Below are 20,388 nucleotides of genomic sequence, written 5' to 3'. Positions count from 1 at the left end.
CACACACATTCACTCTGGTGACCCTCTAACACACACACACATTCACTCTGGTGACCCTCTAACACATACACACACACACACACACACACACACACACACACACACACACACACACACACACACACACACATTCACTCTGGTGACCCTCTAACACACATACACACACACACACACACACACACACACACATTCACTCTGGTGACCCTCTAACACACACACACACACACACATACATACACTCTGGTGACCCTCTAACACACACACACACACACACACACACACATTCACTCTGGTGACCCTCTAACACACACACACACACACACACACACACACACACACACACACACACACACACACACACACACACACACATTCACTCTGGTGACCCTCTAACACACACACACACACACATACATACACTCTGGTGACCCTCTAACACACACACACACACACACACACATTCACTCTGGTGACCCTCTAACACACACACACACACACACACACACACACACACACACACACACACACACACACACACACACACACACACACACACACACATACATTCACTCTGGTGACCCTCTAACCACACACACACACACACACACACACACACATTCACTCTGGTGACCCTCTAACACACACACTCACTCTGGTGACCCTCTCACACCTGACCCTTATACATAATACATAGCCAGTGCTTGACTTGGGCAGGAGCTCACTGGAGCTGAGTACCAGCACCTAAAATATTCTACTGCTTGAGCTCCTGTTCCTCTTATAGAATATTAACTAGAAAGTATTGTGGAGCTCCTGCACCTAAATATAAACAGTACCAGAACCCATAATGAGTACCGGAACCTATTCCAGTCCAAGTCAGGCACTGCACATAACCTCCCACTGCTATCACCACACATCAGGGGTGGACCTGACCCCTGACACACTCAATACGAAAGAGTCTACACTATGGTCTGTCACTGTCAGGGACTGATGGACTGCAGTAGAGGCACTGCACATGGTCATAATATATGTACTACCTTTGAAGTCTTCTTAAAATATTATGACAGAACAATAGCTGCCCTATAAAAACAGTGTCTGATATTATATCTATGTTTTTTTGGCCTTTGCCTGTTTGATGTTTGTTTTGTGTACCTGAGTGGACTTGATAAGAATTTTACAATACCTGGATTTTAGAGTGTAAGATCTGATGTGTTTATTTATGAAATGACTGAATACCAAAGAATGGTGTTTGGGTGTGTCCATGCTGGGAAGTCCAACTCACTTCATACAAATGGCTTTATTGGATTTTTACAAATACCATTTTCACCAATTTGGAAGTTATATCCCAGAACTCTATGTCAAATAAGTCCACACGTAAATCCAATCTGAGTTTGTGTTTTATACAAATTAAATAACTTTTTTAAAAACGACTTTGAGTATAACCGCTATCTGTGTCCTTGATAGTGTAGTTTGTCTTTTTTTTCCCTGCTGTATTAATGACATGTTTTGTGGGACACCGACCGTGCGTAATAATAACATGTTTTGTGGGACACCGACCGTGCGTAATGATGACATGTTTTGTGGGACACCGACCGTGCGTAATGATGACATGTTTTGTGGGACACCGACCGTGCGTAATAATAACATGTTTTGTGTGACACCGACCGTGCGTAATGATGACATGTTTTGTGGGACACCGACCGTGCGTAATGATGACATGTTTTGTGGGACACCGACCGTGCGTAATAATAACATGTTTTGTGTGACACCGACCGTGCGTAATGATGACATGTTTTGTGGGACACCGACCGTGCGTAATGATGACATGTTTTGTGGGACACCGACCGTGCGTAATGATGACATGTTTTGTGGGACACCGACCGTGCGTAATAATGACATGTTTTGTGGGACACCGACCGTGCGTAATGATGACATGTTTTGTGGGACACCGACCGTGCGTAATGATGACATGTTTTGTGGGACACCGACCGTGCGTAATAATAACATGTTTTGTGGGACACCGACCGTGCGTAATGATGACATGTTTTGTGGGACACCGACCGTGCGTAATGATGACATGTTTTGTGGGACACCGACCGTGCGTAATAATAACATGTTTTGTGGGACACCGACCGTGCGTAATGATGACATGTTTTGTGGGACACCGACCGTGCGTAATAATAACATGTTTTGTGGGACACCGACCGTGCGTAATAATAACATGTTTTGTGGGACACCGACCGTGCGTAATGATGACATGTTTTGTGGGACACCCGACCGTGCGTAATAATAACATGTTTTGTGGGACACCGACCGTGCGTAATAATAACATGTTTTGTGGGACACCGACTGTGCGTAATGATGACATGTTTTGTGGGACACCGACCGTGCGTAATGATGACATGTTTTGTGGGACACCGACCGTGCGTAATAATAACATGTTTTGTGGGACACCGACCGTGCGTAATGATTACATGTGTTGTGGGACACCGACCGTGCGTAATGATTACATGTGTTGTGGGACACCGACCGTGCGTAATGATGACATGTTTTGTGGGACACCGACCGTGCGTAATAATAACATGTTTTGTGGGACACCGACCGTGCGTAATAATAACATGTTTTGTGGGACACCGACTGTGCGTAATGATGACATGTTTTGTGGGACACCGACCGTGCGTAATGATGACATGTTTTGTGGGACACCGACCGTGCGTAATAATAACATGTTTTGTGGGACACCGACTGTGCGTAATGATGACATGTTTTGTGGGACACCGACCGTGCGTAATAATAACATGTTTTGTGGGACACCGACCGTGCGTAATAATAACATGTTTTGTGGGACACCGACCGTGCGTAATGATGACATGTTTTGTGGGACACCGACCGTGCGTAATGACATGTTTTGTGGGACACCGACCGTGCGTAATAATAACATGTTTTGTGGGACACCGACCGTGCGTAATAATAACATGTTTTGTGGGACACCGACTGTGCGTAATGATGACATGTTTTGTGGGACACCGACCGTGCGTAATGATGACATGTTTTGTGGGACACCGACCGTGCGTAATAATAACATGTTTTGTGGGACACCGACCGTGCGTAATAATAACATGTTTTGTGGGACACCGACCGTGCGTAATAATAACATGTTTTGTGGGACACCGACTGTGCGTAATGATGACATGTTTTGTGGGACACCGGTAATAATAACATGTTTTGTGGGACACCGACCGTGCGTAATAATAACATGTTTTGTGGGACACCGACCGTGCGTAATAATAACATGTTTTGTGGGACACCGACCGTGCGTAATAATAACATGTTTTGTGGGACACCGACTGTGCGTAATAATAACATGTTTTGTGGGACACCGACTGTGCGTAATGATGTGAATAAATGGGGAAGGTTTTAATTGGAACAGGAGCCTTCTTGTTATTTGGTTTTTTACTAAATAGTCGTTGCAGAGCATCATATTATTTGACAAAAAAGCGTGATAAATAATACTCGCTGTGGAAATAATACTCGCTGAGAGAGGAGTAAAATTGCTTTGGTTATTGTATTATCCCCTGTCTAAATTCCCCCCTGAGCGTCTGAATGTGTTTTTAAAGACATGTCGGAGTAACCCCTGAAAGATGTGGGGTAATTAGGGAACGAAGCTTACTTAACCCTCTTTGCTTTACCTCATAATTAGTGGCCCGGAGCAATACTGTTACTCCATCCTTACAAAAACATGTTTTATTAAGAACAGTCTGAGGATATGCATGTTATGAATAATTCCATTAATTCATTTGCCGAGATCTCCATTTTCTGACCCTGGAAATCAGAGTGATTAATTTATGAGTCTCGCAAGTATTTCCTCATACATGCCTGTTGATTGCACTGTTTAGAGTTTATTTATTAGCTGTTTAATGGAAATGAGACTATTTTGTGACCTGCAACTCAAGGCACCCTGGCAATTAGTCAATTTTGCATATCACCTTAACCCTAGTCATCTTGTCATCATGGTCTGTTGCAACCATTGGAGTCTGCAACAATTATTAGCATCAAAATATTAGGGACTGTTTATTTGGGCAGGTACCTGATATAGGCCTCTTGTGGCCTAGTGGGAAGCAATGACAGAGCACTTGGGTAGGAAGGCAGGTAGGCTAAGGCATATAATCAGTTCATGACCCATATGATGTTAATAACACAGATGTCCCCTCTTTATTGATGTGACCAAAGGCTATGACAAAAATACATGGTTTTGGGAGAAGTACCGTCCCCCAAAATGAGTTTGCTAGAAAAAAATACAGCCTCCGGCGTTGAAAAGAGGTCTCTCCACTCTCCCCTTCGACAGAAACATGTTGAAAGGGAAAAGAGCAGTAAGTCTCTCCCACTGGCAGGGAGTCTTAAGGGCTTGTGATTAATTACTCTGGAGTGAAAAAGTTGTCAGCTCTTTGTATATGCAATAAATTAGATACTCCTGAGACGTTTACGCACACACTCAGGTGAGCGCTACGTACGTGGACATCCCCACTGCGCACCTTCTTCCACGACCGCGCCTCTTTATAAAGATTATCCGGACTTGGAGTTGCACGACTACTTTTCTCCATCTCGTATTGGAGCAGCAGTGGAGTCTGTGGTGCACTATAGATTCTCTTCGCATTGCCTTGATGTCGTTACTCAAGACAAAGCTTTTGGGTAAATTTGAAGGTAAGCTCTCCATACTTTCATCGACGTCATGGCTTGGAATAACTTCAAAGTAATATTATTTTGTTTCAGAGGGTGTTTTGATTTCTTGATAACAGCAGCATCATCAAGCAAAGTCGGTTATGTAAACATATTAAGTTACGCGGTGAAAGTAGGCCGATAATGGAACATGCACAATAATTGGTAACGATTTACATTAGTCTGCATCACACCAAATAATGATGAAATTGCCACATATACAGTAATAGTGCTATTTATGATATGATTCACATTCTTATGTCAAATTGAACTTGGGAACGCAGCCTTCTTAGGGTAAGCACACGTTGGCCTCAATATGATTATTTTGCCGTTTTATTGCAATATTAAATGCGATGATACAAATTCATCACAATCATTTTGCAATGTTGTTATGCCATGTTGATAGTGATAATATAGCCTAATGCATGCTTTATATGTGTAATGTAAATCGACCAATAGGCATAATTGGATACATAATTTGTTTCAATACAAACGTTCCATGAATCTTTTTCTAAACTCATGAATATTAAATGGGATGTTTAGCCATACACAAGTTCAAAGTGCACACACATTTCAAGGCAAGGATGAAGATTTTGTATGCCTTTATTTATTTTCAGCAACCTACGTGGCCTGTTACAGATCGAATGCATTTACGCACACTAATCTACTGGTGAATAGGCCTATATTAACGTTACATTTTTTTTGGTAGGCAAATCTAAGGTTTATTCAAAAAAATGAAATACAGAAAACTTGTTTTCTTTCAATCTTGGTGTTTTCAGTTTGTTTAGGAATTAGACGTCTGGAAATGTAGATTCATCAACAAGACATTTGTTACCCGTCAGGTTAATAAGTGTTCCCTATGGTTGGAAGACAGACGATCCGCATGGATAGTGGAAATGGCCCAGTGACAGTTATGGATGAGAGTCCCACATCCAGCCCCAGCTCCAGTCCTGACATGCTGACCACCGACAGTCGGCGTCCGGAGGCCCTGCAGCTCTCCAGGGTGGTCCAGGCCGGTGGGCTCTGTGGCAGAGGACGGCCGGCAGCAACCAACGCAGCGCGGGAGAGGAGTCGAGTGCAGACCCTGAGAAGCGCGTTCCTGGAGCTACAGAGGACTCTGCCGTCGGTGCCACCGGACACCAAACTGTCCAAGCTCGACGTGTTGATTTTGGCCACCACGTACATTGCCCATCTGACTCAGACCTTGCAAGAGGAAGGGATGGATGAGGGAGACAGCACTAGACAAACAGAGGCCTTACGCTCGCTGAAAGGTGATGGTTACCTGCACCCTGTGAAAGTATGTAGACCCGGCCATTACATTTAGATTTTTAATTGATTTCGAAATGACATTTGAAACTAACTTGACAAAGTGTTTCTGTGTGTAATAATTGTGTTGTGGTGCGAGAATTGTATTTTCAGCTCTATTCGATATACCACATAATGGAATAAAAAATCATGATAATATAAAAATAGTAGGCTAATAATAACAACAACAATAATAATAATTTACATTAAATTAACATTAAAATCGAGCATATAAGATAACTCTGGTCTAAGGCCTAAGTGATGATACCCTAATCATGAACATGAAATGGTCAATCATGCAGGCATAAAATGCATTTTTTAATGCACCACTTTTTATATCACACAGATCTTTAACACGAATAGGCTTCATCGTATGATTAATGATTAATTCAATGATATAGAGCGGAATTGTTATTATTGGTTATTGAAAGCACCAATTTGCACCACAAATGATGTTCAATTAAATATTTAAAGCAATATCTTACATAATTTCTATTTTCTATTTTCAGGTGCATTGAAATGAGTTAACTGCACTCACTAGAGGATGTGTTTTCTTTTTATCTCAACAGAAGTGGCCGATGCGATCCCGGTTATACGTCGGCGCCAGCGGTCAGTTTCTGAACAATTCAAAACAGACAGAAAATCGAGGTGCATCATCATCAACCTCACAGACATAAATCTATCCATTGCATAAGGAACTTCTCATTCAGACGACCATTAGTTATGAAGATTATTTCAGCAGAATCCACCTATGAGGACTTTTGAAATTAATAGCAGACCATGGTTCGTCGTCTGACATTATAATTTTTATTTATCAAACAATTGAAGTATCTGCTTTTGACGTTTCATATCATGTAACGGGGGCAGTCACGAAACAGTCAACTCTTTCAGTTGTAGGAAACACATTGTAAATTAATATATTATTGTGATTATGTATATAACATTTGAGAAAGCCTAAATAGTGTTTATCTGTTGTTATTTTGGCCTTGCTCTGCTCTGTTTTCTGCAGTTATGTACTTGTTGGAGGTATTACCGTGTATACTTTTATATGATTTTAAATTCCATGTGTTGGGTAATGAGCTTTCGGGCTTGACTTGTTGGCTATGCACTTTCAGTTAAAACATTTGCACTGAATGCATGTGTGAATAACTTAACATCTGTCATGTGAAGTGGTCTGTCAGAATCTCAACAATGGTAGGAGCCTCTTCATCTCCCCTTCTTTCTTACGTGAATGGTTATAAATGTGTTTGTTGATAATGTCTTGAGAAATAAAAATAATACATGTCTCCCACTCCGTAGGTTGTAAATACGTTTACTGAGATGTATTAGTTGTAAGTAAATAAACATGTTCTCTCATTGAAGACAAGCTATATCTTTTAACAATCAAGAGGGATTCCATTTTATTATTTGCCTAAAAAGGAATTATGAGTAAACATTCTTTGGAAATATGACTTTTTTTTGCATGCATGTGCTGACTCAGATAAATATATTACACTGAAAAAAATATAAACGCAACATGTAAAGTGTTGGTCCCATGTTTCATGATCTGAATTAAAAAATCTCAGAAATGTTCCATACACACAAAAATCTTATTTCTTACAAGTTTTGTGCACACATTTGTTTACATCCCTGTTAATGAGCATTTGTCCTTTGTCAATTTAATCCATCCACCTGATATGTGTGGCATATCAAGAAGCTGATTAAACAGCATGATCATTACACAGGTGCACCTTGTGCTGAGGACAATAAAAGGCCACTCTAAAATGTGCAGTTTTGTCACACAACACAATGCCACAGATGTCTCAAGTTTTGAGGGAGCGTGGAATGTCCGCCAGAGTTGTTGCCAAAGAACTGAATGTTAATTTCTCTGCCATAAACTGCCGCCAACATCGAATGTGTCAGTACTTCCAACCGGCCTCACAACAGCAGACCACGTGTAATCACGCCAGCCCGAGACCTCCACATCCGGCTTCTTCACCTGCGGGATCGTCCCAAGTAGGTGGGCCTGGCTGCCAAGTGGGTGGGCCTATGCCCTCCAAGGCCCACCCATGGCTGCTCCCCTGCCTAGTCATGTGAAATCCATAGATTAAAGCCAAATGAACTTATTTCAATTGACTTTGAAACTGTTGCATTTTGCATTTATATTTTTGATCAGTGTAGTTAAATATACTTTACATAATAGTTATGTCTTAAAATGCTTCTTGATAATCATGCTTTGGTGGTTTTTATTAGACCTGTTATGTATTTTACACAAATGCACAATTTTGCAACCAAAACACACTCCTCGTAAAACATTTTTTTCACGTCATGGCCATAATTATGCAAGGCACATGGAATGTATCTTTATAGGCCCTAAGCCTATTCATAATACAAAAGAGTATTAGTGTGTTTTATAGTGTGACTATAGGCCTCTTTTGAGATAATTCAGGCATTATGAAGTTGAAATCGAATTGACCGAGATCAATTTAGAAAGTCCACTTTTATGTCTTCAGACACCGTTACATTGCTGAAATATGCAAATTTGAGACTTAGCCTAATAATTCAAAAGAATAACTAAAAAAACTGTCTCATGATGAAACTGTGTGTAGTCAGAGAGGACGAGGCTAAGTGATGGGTTTTACTCTATCCAAATCTGTTCACGAAGTGAGGAATTTCTGTGTGGAGGTCAATGAGCGTTAAAATTAGTCAACAAAACATTTAATTGGTAATTTGCTACGTGATAATTATTTGATCGAATAGAAGTTTGGAAATGGTTTGGTTGTTATGAATGCACTGATCTAAGTGGACGCAGGTATTGGAGTTGTGTCTGTTGTCTTAGAGATAAATTGAGGACTCATCATGGATATAACCAGTTTTAGCATGGACATTGCCATTGAGGGTTTCCGCCATTTTAAAGTAGTCAACTGGATGGGGATTGCTATGAGTTGGGAGTAATCAGCCAATGAAGAAGGAGAAAATGGAGATAGTGTAAATGGCACTGCTCAGACTGTCACAGACGCTATGTTGGCACAGATACAAAGATGAGTCCTATTCTGTTGGTCACACGCATATCTGCCCTTTCATTGGATATAATGCTCCCACCTGATCTCGCCGGTCACTTAACTATAACTATGTCACTATAATAGACAATCTTTGGTGTAGTGTGATTTTGGTAGAGTTACTATCTGGGATCCTTGGGACGCCCATACCGTAACCCTAACCTTACTTTCTACCTTCACCTAAATCTAAACCCGTTCAACTTCGATGGGGAAACGTCAGACATGGGAAGTCCCAAGGATTAGTTCCTGTGTGACGTGAGCTCAGACTGCGCATGTCAATAAAGACAAACTGGAAGTCCTTTCTCTCTCTCTCTCTCTGGAAGAAGAACGGAGGAGGACGCATGGAGCCTACGTGCGCTCTCACCAATATTACTTTTATGACAATTACTTGTTGAATTCCCCGTTTATTCAACAGGTAGGTGGCTAATAACATTAGCTAGTCGACTTTATTTAATAATAATGCAAATCGGTGTTTTAGCTATTGTGATATTTTTTTGAACGCTGTCTTAGGTTGAGCCCTGTTAGCTAGCTTGAACTTCAGTGTAATGTTACCGGCGTAGAAATTCAGATTTTTCCAGACCTTAATGATTTCAAGATAACTTATGTTAAATACAATTGTATGGTTATCATGGTTAGTAGCTGTTAAGCGAACCGCTTGCATGCTTCTATCTGGCTCACGGTGCTCGAGGGCCACATATCCAATGCATGCCACTGACCACGTGTTCATTGACCGCAGTAGTTTGCAGGCCCCTCAATGTAGCTAGGCCAGGCAAAACAGGCTGATGTATGAATACTGGCTGTCGAAGGGTGTATCTCATTATTGTATTTTGTATTATCATTAGCTAGTACTCATAGCTAGGTATTTAACCACTGATTTCCCCACGTTTATGGTCAAAATTGGTGCATACCGCAGACGGCTAACGTTAATGCAGCAATGTGTCGGTGCATGTGGGCTTGGTGGTAATCAAGCAATTATTTATTGGGAACTTACCCAAGTTGCCGTTTGAGACTACTACCAACATGTCTGGCCATGTGAGTAGAATGGATCCATAACATCACATGATCAAAGAAAGCCATGACTCGACAAACGGTGTTAGGCTATTTGGGCATGAACGTCCCCACAGTATTGTAATAAATCATACTGGCAGCTGCTTGTCCCAGATCCGATGATAAATTGTCCCTTTGGCAGTTTGGCCCCTATTGTTAGTAACGTTACTGTCCACCGACTCTAACCGGGGTTAACGGGTCATAGGCCGCGGTGGTCTGGGAATTGTCTTCCCAATGACCTCCTTGGGATTCGCGACTTTGGCCCTCCAAAGGAGTAAAGGTCTCGGTAAAAGTCGTGACCAGCTGTTGAACCTTCATAGCGGAGGCTTAAGTGTGTGCGCTGGGCTCCCGAGCTGTCATGTGCCCCATGACCCAAAGTTCATCACTCATTGGCGGTCTTATTTAAGTCTGAGTGCATTGGCTATTCCTTCAGTACAGCTTATCCATGCAATATGAAAATGAATAGCTCCACAGTCCTAAAGGGCAATTACTTGGCAGTACTATTTTTTTGGATGAATTTGATAGCACAGAAGGTCTCAAACACTTTTCGATCACCTACATTGCACTTAATGATCCAATGTGGTCATTTTTTTGTTCATCTGACCAGATTGGGGTGTTGTTGAGACCATGGCTATATGAATCTCAACTAACTTAACCTTGAATTTGGCTGTGTAAGCTGACTTATGATGTATTCTACATAAATGTGTTTCTTGTAGTTGGATGGGGATTAATGGTTCCAGACATGCATACAGGCTTATTTGTTGTACTCAGGGTGAGTTGTCCAATCTTGGGCCAAGATTTTTAAAAGGCCAAGAATGCGCAATGCTTCTCTGGTCTGACAGTACTGGAGTTATGAGTTACCATGCTTTCCGTTTACCCATCAGGCCTAAATTAGGGTGCTGAGATTGTGACTAACTGAACGCCCAGTATTATCACTGACCATACCACTACTGTCATAGATCTGATCGACTATTCTTGATGCAGAGTTAATTGTCCCCCCCCTCACAGGTTCTGTGTCTTTCAGGGATAGATGGTGCTGGATGCATTGCTGTGGTACTGAGGTGAGTCCATTCCTAACTATAAACTGTGCTCTGCTAGTCAGTTGTTTTGCTGGTACTGTGATGACTTCACACCTTTGCCGTTTACCCATCTGACTAAATTGGGGTGTTGAGACTGTGACTAACTGAACAATCAGCATTATTCTAAGGAGATAATACAAGTTGCAAACCACCATCTCTCAATTGGAGAGCAATGATCATCAGGATAACAGTCAGTTTTTCTTCTCCCACAGACTTGATGGGCTGGCAGGGTGCTGAAGATGCTGTAGGGGATCATCTAGTCTTTTGGTGAGTTAGCCCTATACTCTGCCGCGGGCCTATTTATTGTGTCGGGGGGGTGCAGGAACATAATTATAATTTTGTGCACTGCAAATTGACAATTAAGCACATTGTATTTCAAAATAACAATTTCATACCTTGACTACATTGAGACATCACATGTGTTTTTATTTGTGGGGCTACTTGGATAGATTTCTTAAATTGAATGCATTTTTAGCTGAATTCCTGGTAATTTCTGTATTGTACACTTTGGGGTGCTGACCCTTGGCCTATACCTTTTCTCCACTGCCATTAACCTGCCAGTATACAACTAGCCCAATTGAGTTGGCTGTTTGACATCTAATGTTTTCCCTTTGGATAATGATGATACTGGAGTTGTGATGAGTTGTACATTTTGCCGTTTACCCATCAGACTATTATTGGGGTGCTGAGAATGTGACGAACTGAACTACCAGTGTATTCTGACATATTTTACATTACATCTATCAAATGATATTAATTTGAATGTGTTTTTTCCTAGATTTGATTGGCTAGCATGTGGACTGAAGAAGTAAATCTTGCCCTGTGGTGAGTTTTTCCTCCTGAGGGCCAAACCTGATGTGTAGGTCTTTTAACGAGAGTCCATGATACTGGAGTTGTGATGAGTTGTACATTTTGCCGTTTACCCATCAGACTAAATTGGGGTGCTGAGAATGTGACGAACTGAACTACCAGGATAATCTCTTGCATATTTTCCCTAACTACAATCAAATTATATACTAATAGACTGTTCTTTGATCCTAGATTGCTGGTCCAGTATGAAGATCTAAATCTCAACCCCATGGTGAGTTTGTCTGAGGGCTAAAAGTAGCCAGGGAACTGTTTTCCTTGGGTCTGTTCTGCTGCTGGAGTTGTGATGACTTCACACTTTTGCCGTTTACCCATCTGACTAAATTGGGTTGTTGAGACTGTGACTAACTGAACCACCAGCATTATCATTGATCATTCAATAGCTAAACCTGCAATCCCTGACTGAAAAGGTTTACCGAGACTTTGTTTTGCCTTTTTTCTTTTATCGTGTAGGTTTGTTGGATCTGCAGTAGATGAGTGTCTTATGGTGAGTTCCTTCCTGGTTTGTGAGGTGTCAACTTAGAACTGTACAGTCATTTTACTGGAATTGTGATGCCTTTTCTGACACAGTTCTGCTGATTTACCCTTCTGAAAAGCCGTTAATCTGAATTACCAGCACTATAAATAAACAATTGTAGAACGTTAAAGTAGTTTTGTTGCCAGCAAATCTATTTAATTTAACATTTTATTTATCTAGGTATTAGTCTTAATGATTACAGTTGGTTATCAATTAAGAAACTGGTAATTTACTTTAGTCAAACACCTATCTATTGACACGATCCTCAAGGTTTGGAAGGTGGCTCATGTACTCAAAAGTTGACCCTTGAGAAATAACCTTTCCCCTTTTTCAAAACTTTCTTGCCTGGCAAAAAAAAACCTTTGGTCTCAACATGAACATGTCTAAATAAATTCAAATTATTAATCTTTTTTTCTGCCCTGTTCATTATGATACATGTTATTAAACTTTTATACTACACTCTTCTGGCTTCATTGAAATATTTATCAAATGAAAACCTTACATAATCAACTACTGTAATTTCCGGACTATAAGCCGCAACTTTTTTCCCAGGCTTTGAACCTTGCGGCTTAAACAATGACGTGGCTAATATGGATTTTTCCCGCTTTCAGTTTTTTTTTCTCTCCAAAAACATTCTGTGACGTGCTCAGTTTTTTGGCGGCATGAAGCTTTTATTAGACCAATGAAATTGCCGAACGGGTTAAGGTCAAACAACTTGTTTACTGTTTAGATTAAATCGAGCGCTCTCAAACTTCCCATCATTCTGATTACGGTAGTCATTTTGTCACCCTCATGGTAAAGACACGGAGAAATGCATATGATGCAGCTTTCAAGTTGAAGGCGATTGATCTGGCTGTTGGAAAAGGAAATAGAGCTGCTGCACGGGAGCTTGGTCTTAATGAGTCGATGATACGACGTTGGAAACAGCAGCGTGGAATTGACTCGGTGCAAAAAGACAAAGTTTACTGCAAATTTTTGTTACAAGCCGTGTTTCGTTAAAGCCTGTGTAAAGTTCATTTGTTTTAATGTACCGGTAGGCACCTGCGGCTTATTTATGTTCAAAATATATATTTTTTAATTCGGTGGGTGCGGCTTAAATTCAGGTGCGCTCAATAGTCCGGAAATTACGGTATTTGAATTAAGGACTACAATCTACTGTGGAATTCTATTGTAAGCTACTTGTTACCCAGAATAAACCCTAATCTTAGCACTGAGCCATACATAATGGAAGTTTACCTAGCTGTGGTCCTGGTCCTACTCAGTGACGTAGCTGGCTGCGTTGGTGTCGACTAAAGTGTAGGATGCTCTGATAGTTGCTCCTGGGCCAGTTCTCTCCTGTGGAGCACTTCCAGGTCACAGGGAAACACTTGTGTGAGATAATGAGCGCTGAGGCCTGTGGGTAGAGGGAGCAGTCCCCAGACCAACTAACAGGATCTCTTCATTACACAGACTATAACTAGAGCAAATACTTTGATGGCCAGGATACTCTTGGCTGTAGCCTTTACTAGAGGGCCACTGTAGAAATGATCCTCAGAATAACCATCGGGATCGATTGGACAACTATAACTACCAATTGTATAGTCCTGGAGGGGTTTGTTCTCGTACTGTCAGTTATCTGGGCTGTGTGGTGATTTCAACAAATGGGATCTGGGTTTGGCTGCTGATGTGGCTCAAACACTAAAGTAATACATTTTATCTTTAACTAGGCAAGTCCGTTAACAAATTCTTATTTACAATGCCAGCTAAACCCAGACGACTCTGGGCCAATTGTGCGCCGCCACATGGGACTCCTAATCGCAGCCGGATGTGATGCAGCCTGGATTCGAACCAGGGACTGCAGTGACGCCTCTTGTGGACAAATATGGCATTAGAACACTACTAAAGCGCAGGTTCTCTAGCCAGCAGATCCGACCAGCTTGCTTACAGCTGCACTAGGGTCAGATAATCTACACATGGGAAGCCTAAGACACTGCGGAGCTGGTGCGACATAAGGCTCGGAAAACCTACCTCAATGCAGGGATGAAACGCATTGTACTCTGAATTGTCTCATTTTCCCAACTGTTACACGAGAAGATTGAATCACTGCTACCACATTGGTATCCTTGGATCTTCTCTGCTACAGGGCTCAGATCTGTCTCGATCACCTGTGTGGGCCAAGAGCACCATGTCCCCCCCCCCCCCAGTTTAAACAACTGAGCACTACCAGAGAGAAGTCCAAGTTTGGTCCGTCACAGAGCATTTTGGGGGTATCTAATAGTGTGCATATGTATTTTCCTGACACTGGATCACCAGGCCAAAGGCCTCAGCCAGCTGGACAGGGACTGGGTGCGTGTCCTACACAATGGTCAACATGGCTGGTAGCTAATACAAAGGGAGCTTCAGAGGAGAATAGTAGCCTTCCTGGACCAGAACTGGGCAGCCCCCCCTGAGTAAAATACTTTGACCTACTACCTTAACATTGAAGTACTGTATTCACCAGTACTATATTTAGCACTACCGTTTCTTGTCCATCCTGAATTGGCGCTGAAGCCAAAGTAGAGGGGACCTGAAGGCATCGTCTATTCTCGGCCTGGGTTGGTTTGGGCGGCAGCCTGTGGGAGCAATTAACTGCTTCCTCTGGAAAGAGTAAATAGTATTCCCTTCCTGTTTTGCCTACATGAAGCACACGCCTAAATACACAGTTGGCTCTGAGAGATTTGATATTTCTGCAGGCTGGAATACATTGTCTTTGCCAGTGCTGAGTTCTACTGGCATTGTGTGATATAAAAGGCTTCAAATTGCTCACATGGAATCGCATTGTTGCAGAATCACATCAGACAACACTATAGGGACACTCATCGGGGGCACATTTATCAAGTGCTGTAGTCCAATACATTTGAAATCATAATATTAATGAACACCACAGTGAAAGCCAACAATGACCAAGCGCTGTTCCCAGCACTCCACTGTCAGTCTTGAGAGTGTTGTTTGAGGGGGCTGTGGACTGCCAGCGCGCTGAAACTAGATGGGAAAGGACATCTGTTTGTCAGCATCCACTCTACACGTTGTGCATCACAGGAGCCATAATGTTTCTTCAGTGCTTTGACAACACATTAGCTAGAGCTGAACAAGACTGGCTCCCAGGCTACAAAGTAAGCAGGGCTCAACACCTGACATCTTGTCCTTACAGCATGGATGTTGGCTGTGCCTGCTCCATGCTCATCCCGAGACAGCGAGGCAAACATCTCCCCTGTTTCAGGGTGTCTCACCCCATGGCCAGCCAGGCCCAGGCTGTACGTCATCAACCTAAAGGCCAAATCAAACAAAATGCGAACAAGCATTGCTATGTGTAGATGCAAGAAAAAGACTTGCTTTCTAATTTGAAGCGCATGCTGCTTTTGACGATGGTGATGCTCTGTGCCCTTCTGTTTTCTATCATTCACTACCGTGCATTCTAATTCCAGTGTGTACACTCGTGTTCCGTTTGATTTGGCCTTAAGACAGGGTAATGGAGGCTGTTGACTTCAATATAAGCATAGTACATTTTTACTGTATTTCGGGGAATTTGGTCAATGAGTGATGATACTGCGTTTCCAAAGAACTTAGTTGATTGATTGATTAATTGACTGACTGACTGAATGAATGATGAGCTATAGTACTTGTCCAGTTTGAATGCGTCAGACGTCAGGGCTAGCAGGTCCAGGTAGTGCAGTGAGTCTGGGTTGTCCTCCCTGCCCTGGACCAGGCTGAGCAGCAGGCCCAGTTTCAGGCTGCTGTACAGGCCTGGGGGAACCACAGCAGAGCCAAACGAGTTAGCCACGATGGCAGAGAACCTCCTCGGAGAACAGGCTGTGGCCGTCAACAGGGCCTGGAAGTTACAGCTGATGGTCCCAGGGTCTAACGGTGTGGGTGGAGGGAGAACGGTGGAGTGTATCTTACTACTGAGGTGTGACATGTTGTCAATGCAAATATTGTATAGTACAGCAGAGGCTGGTGGGAGGAGCTATAGGAGGACTGGTTCATTGTAATGGCTGGAATGGAATAAATGGAACAGCATCAAAGACATAAAACATGGAAACTGCGTTCGACTCTGTTCCATTAATTCCATTCCAGCCATTACAATGAACCAGTCCTCCTATAGCTCCTCCCACTAGCCGCCACTGGTATAGTATAGGCATGTGACAGAGGTAACACACAGACAAGCACATGAATGTTCCCTATGAATGGCTTTCTCAGAAAAGCTGAAAACAAGGCCTATAGATTAGGAATAGGATTGAATGTAAACTGATGTTCCACTGTAAGCATGCATATAGGTCCTTACACTCAGGCTCCCACTGTGGAACGCTATTGGCCTCCCTCGCTCCAGGTGACCTTCAGCCACTGGTTGACATGGGCCGGTATGCCCAGCACCCTGTACAGACGTCCAATCCTCATGGAGTTACACAGTTCATCTACATACAACATTACAAGGGAAACAAAACCATAACACTCAGGAGGGTTGTCTTGCTGTCTCCTGATTATTTGAGGAACATGCAAGGTACCTACACATCTCTGCTAAGAACAACACAGGATGAGGCCCTCAGAACAAAGATCTCACTGTGTGCATCGTGCGACTCAACTAATGACTGTTTCTTACACTTATTAACATATATGTTTAGTAAGGTGAGCTCGTTGTGTTGAATTCCTCCAGAAGACTAGGTCAACAGAATATGCAAATACTGGCACTGAGAATCACTGCTCTCTCAGGGGGTAATGGCTGGACAATGTTATTGGAGGGGACAGGAACACCTAATATCTCACCCTGGGGTACTACTGCATGGCTGGCTACTCAAACCTCTGTTTATTTTCACTCTTCCCCCACTGGGATTGTTTGTTTTCAAAAAGGAAGAGGAAATTCATAAATGTCTAAGTAACCTTTTCTAAGGAGATAATCGAAGTCACATCTATTGAAAACAAAGTCATGACTTGCAATACAAATCAAATGTTATATGTCACATGCGCCGAATACAAAAGGTGTAGACCTTACAGTGAAATGCTTACTTACAAGCCCTTAACCAATAATACAGTTAAGAAAATGGAGTTAAGAAAATATTTACTAAATAAACGAAAGTGTCAACAACAAAAAAGTAAAACAAAAAAACAACAATAACGATGCTATATACAGGGGGTACCGGTACCATGTCAATGTGCAGAGGTACATGAAGGTAGGGGTAAAGTGACTATGCATAGATAAACAGCGAGTAGCAGCAGTGTAAAAACAAAAGGGGGGGGTCAATGTCAACTTTGGGGCTTTCCTTTGACACCGCCTGGTATATAGGTCCTGGATGGCAGGAAGCTTGGCCCCAGTGATGTACTGGGCTGTACGTGCACATTACAAAATGTTTGGGCAAAATTACCATTATGATAAATTTACCAGAATGTGAGCCTACCTCTGAGAAACAGGGTGACAGACTGGTACCTGAGGGCCTGGGAGGATGGACTTTCAGGATATCCAGTGCTTTGACATGGATAAGCTCTACCAGATACTTGTCTGTTTCAAAACCGTATTGTATTAAACAACAGCTACATGTAAGCATGGCATGTGAGGCTACTTCATCAGATATCATTCAGGGACAGAGCCAATTAGTGGTGTCGTTCTCACCTCCCAGCACATGGAACCACGAGGAAACTCAGAGATCCAGGGTGTACTCAGGGAATGGAGGGAGGAGTGGAAACTTCAGGATCACATTCGCCTTTGTGTGTATTTTCTCTATGAGGGAGAGTGTCTTTATTGGCAACAAATCTGATGGGGAGTGACACAAAACGTCAATTCGGGTATGTTCCAAATTCAAGATTTGAATAGGGTAATGGGAGATGTTTTGGACTTACTGACTGAAATAGTGCCGTAGCTTTGAGGGGGTCACGGAGCACAGCCACCCAATCTAGGATCCAGTTCCATTAGGTCAGAAGGGTTCACACTGATACAGAACAGATACACAGCCTCACTCTGCTAGGGATCTGAAGGGAATATGGATTTGGGTGATATTAGTTGACTTTATAATATATAGCTAAATCAAATTGGACAGATATAACCATCAGTTATTTATCATAAGAGCTTCCTGTTATCTATGAAGGTCTGCTTCTCACGTCACCACATTCCCGTGGATACAGGGTTGCCTAGGTTACCCCCTCTGGACCACATGACTCAATCCCAGTAGCTACACTGACAGCTCATCGAAAGCTCTCGATGGCTAGCCTACCACTACCCCTAAACTTACATTGAATGGTTTGCAGTCTTCAGCAAGTTGAAGAGCTCCACTAATGTCTAAAGACAAAACTGACTAAATAAGAAAACATTTTAAATTTTCTGTTACTGACAAACTAGCTAAGCTAGTTAGCTCCAGCTTTCAGCCACAGAGACCTCAGTAGCTAGCATGGGACCTGCGCCTGACAGTCGCAGCCGCCGGCCACCTGAACATAAGAACTGCGCACTACTGTAGAGTACAGACAAGACAACCAGCCAAGTCACCCATCTCCATATACAGTGCATTCAGAAAGTATTCAGACCCATTGACTTTTTCCACATTCTGTTACATTATAGCCTTATTCTAAAATTGATTAAAATTGCCCCCCCCATCCAAGACAACACAGGAGTGGCTTCGGGACAAGTCTCTGAATGTCCATGAGTGGCCCAGCCAGAACCCGGACTTGAACACAATCGAACATTTTTAGAGACCTGAAAAAACGCTCCCCATCCAACCTGACAGAGCTTGAGAGGATCTGCAGAGAAGAATGGGAGAAACTCCCCAAATACAGATGTGCCAGGCTTGTACCTTCATACCCAAAAAGACTTGAGGCTGTAATCTCTGCCTAAGGTGAATCAACAAATTACTGAGTTAAGGGTCTGAATACTTATGTAAATGTGATATTTTAGTTTTTATAAATGTGCTAAAATGTCTAAATAAAACTGTTTTTGTTTTGTCCTTATGGGGAATTGTGTGTAGATTGGGGGGGGGGGTGCTGCAGAGATGGTTGTCCTTCTGGAAGGTTCTCCCTCCGTCTGGCCACTCTACCATAAAGTCCTGATTGGTGGAGTGCTGCAGAGGTGGTTGTCCTTCTGGAAGGTTCTCCCATCTCCACAGGAACTCTGAACCTCTTTCAGAGTGAACATTGGGTTCTTGGTCACCTCCCTGACCAAGGCCCTTCTCCCCTGATTGCTGAGTTTGGCTGGGCAGCCAGTTCTTGGAAGAGTCTTGGTGGTTCCAAACTTCTTCCATTTAAGAATGATGGAGGCCACTGTGTTCTTGGGGACCTTCAATGCTGCAGATATTTTTTGGTACCCTTCCCCAGATCTGTGCCTCGATACAACCCTGTCTCAGAGCTCTATGGACAATTCCTTCAACCTAACAGATTGGTTTTTACTCTGACATGCACTGTCAACTGTAGGACCTTATATAGACAGGTGTGTGTCTTTCCAAATCATGTCCAAACAATTGAATTTACCTCAGGTAGACTCCAATGTAGAAACAGCTCAAGGATGATCAATGGAAACAGGATGCACCTAAGCTCAATTTCGAATCTCAGAGCAAAGGGTCTGAATACTTCTGTTTTTTTCTTTTTAAAACATTTGCAAAAATGTTTAAAAAAAACTTTTCGCTTTGCTATTATGGGGTATTGTGAGGAGATTGATGAGGAACATTTTGTATTTAATACATTTTAGAATAAGGCTGTAACGTAACAAAATGTGGAAAAAGTCAAGGCGTCTGAATACTTTCCAAATGCACTGTACATCCTAAAACACACATAGTTTCATTCTTATTTTGTGTACAGTACTTCTCAACTAAAACATTGTATTGAACAATGA

The 20,388-nt window shown here is 42.3% G+C and overlaps 1 protein-coding gene and 1 long non-coding RNA gene across 4 annotated transcripts; both read left to right on the top strand.

Moving 5' to 3' along the window:
* The first annotated feature begins 4,345 nt into the window (after positions 1 to 4,345).
* tcf24 (transcription factor 24) lies at positions 4,346 to 7,309 on the top strand. 3 transcript variants are annotated; one of them, XM_014159515.2, is made up of 3 exons: positions 4,346 to 4,698; positions 5,584 to 6,010; positions 6,588 to 7,309. In XM_014159515.2, the coding sequence occupies exons 2-3, from the start codon at positions 5,597 to 5,599 to the stop codon at positions 6,693 to 6,695; spliced, it is 522 nt and encodes a 173-aa protein (XP_014014990.2). In that variant the 5' UTR covers positions 4,346 to 4,698; positions 5,584 to 5,596; the 3' UTR covers positions 6,696 to 7,309. The 3 variants fall into 3 exon arrangements, with proteins under 3 accessions (XP_014014990.2, XP_014014988.2, XP_045558644.1); XM_014159513.2 differs by having other exon boundaries at positions 5,556 to 6,010; XM_045702688.1 differs by having other exon boundaries at positions 5,556 to 5,984; positions 6,588 to 6,784.
* Positions 7,310 to 9,328: 2,019 nt separating this feature from the next.
* LOC106579525 (uncharacterized) lies at positions 9,329 to 13,025 on the top strand. Its single transcript, XR_001322671.2, has 6 exons — positions 9,329 to 9,471; positions 11,112 to 11,164; positions 11,395 to 11,449; positions 11,961 to 12,007; positions 12,224 to 12,263; positions 12,503 to 13,025. It is a non-coding gene; the product is annotated as an uncharacterized lncRNA (long non-coding RNA).
* Positions 13,026 to 20,388: the final 7,363 nt, after the last annotated feature.

Source organism: Salmo salar, chromosome ssa19 (genome assembly GCF_905237065.1).
Source record: "Salmo salar chromosome ssa19, Ssal_v3.1, whole genome shotgun sequence".
Classification (NCBI taxonomy): Eukaryota; Metazoa; Chordata; class Actinopteri; order Salmoniformes; family Salmonidae; genus Salmo; species Salmo salar.
This window is presented reverse-complemented; position numbering and strand designations above follow the sequence as displayed.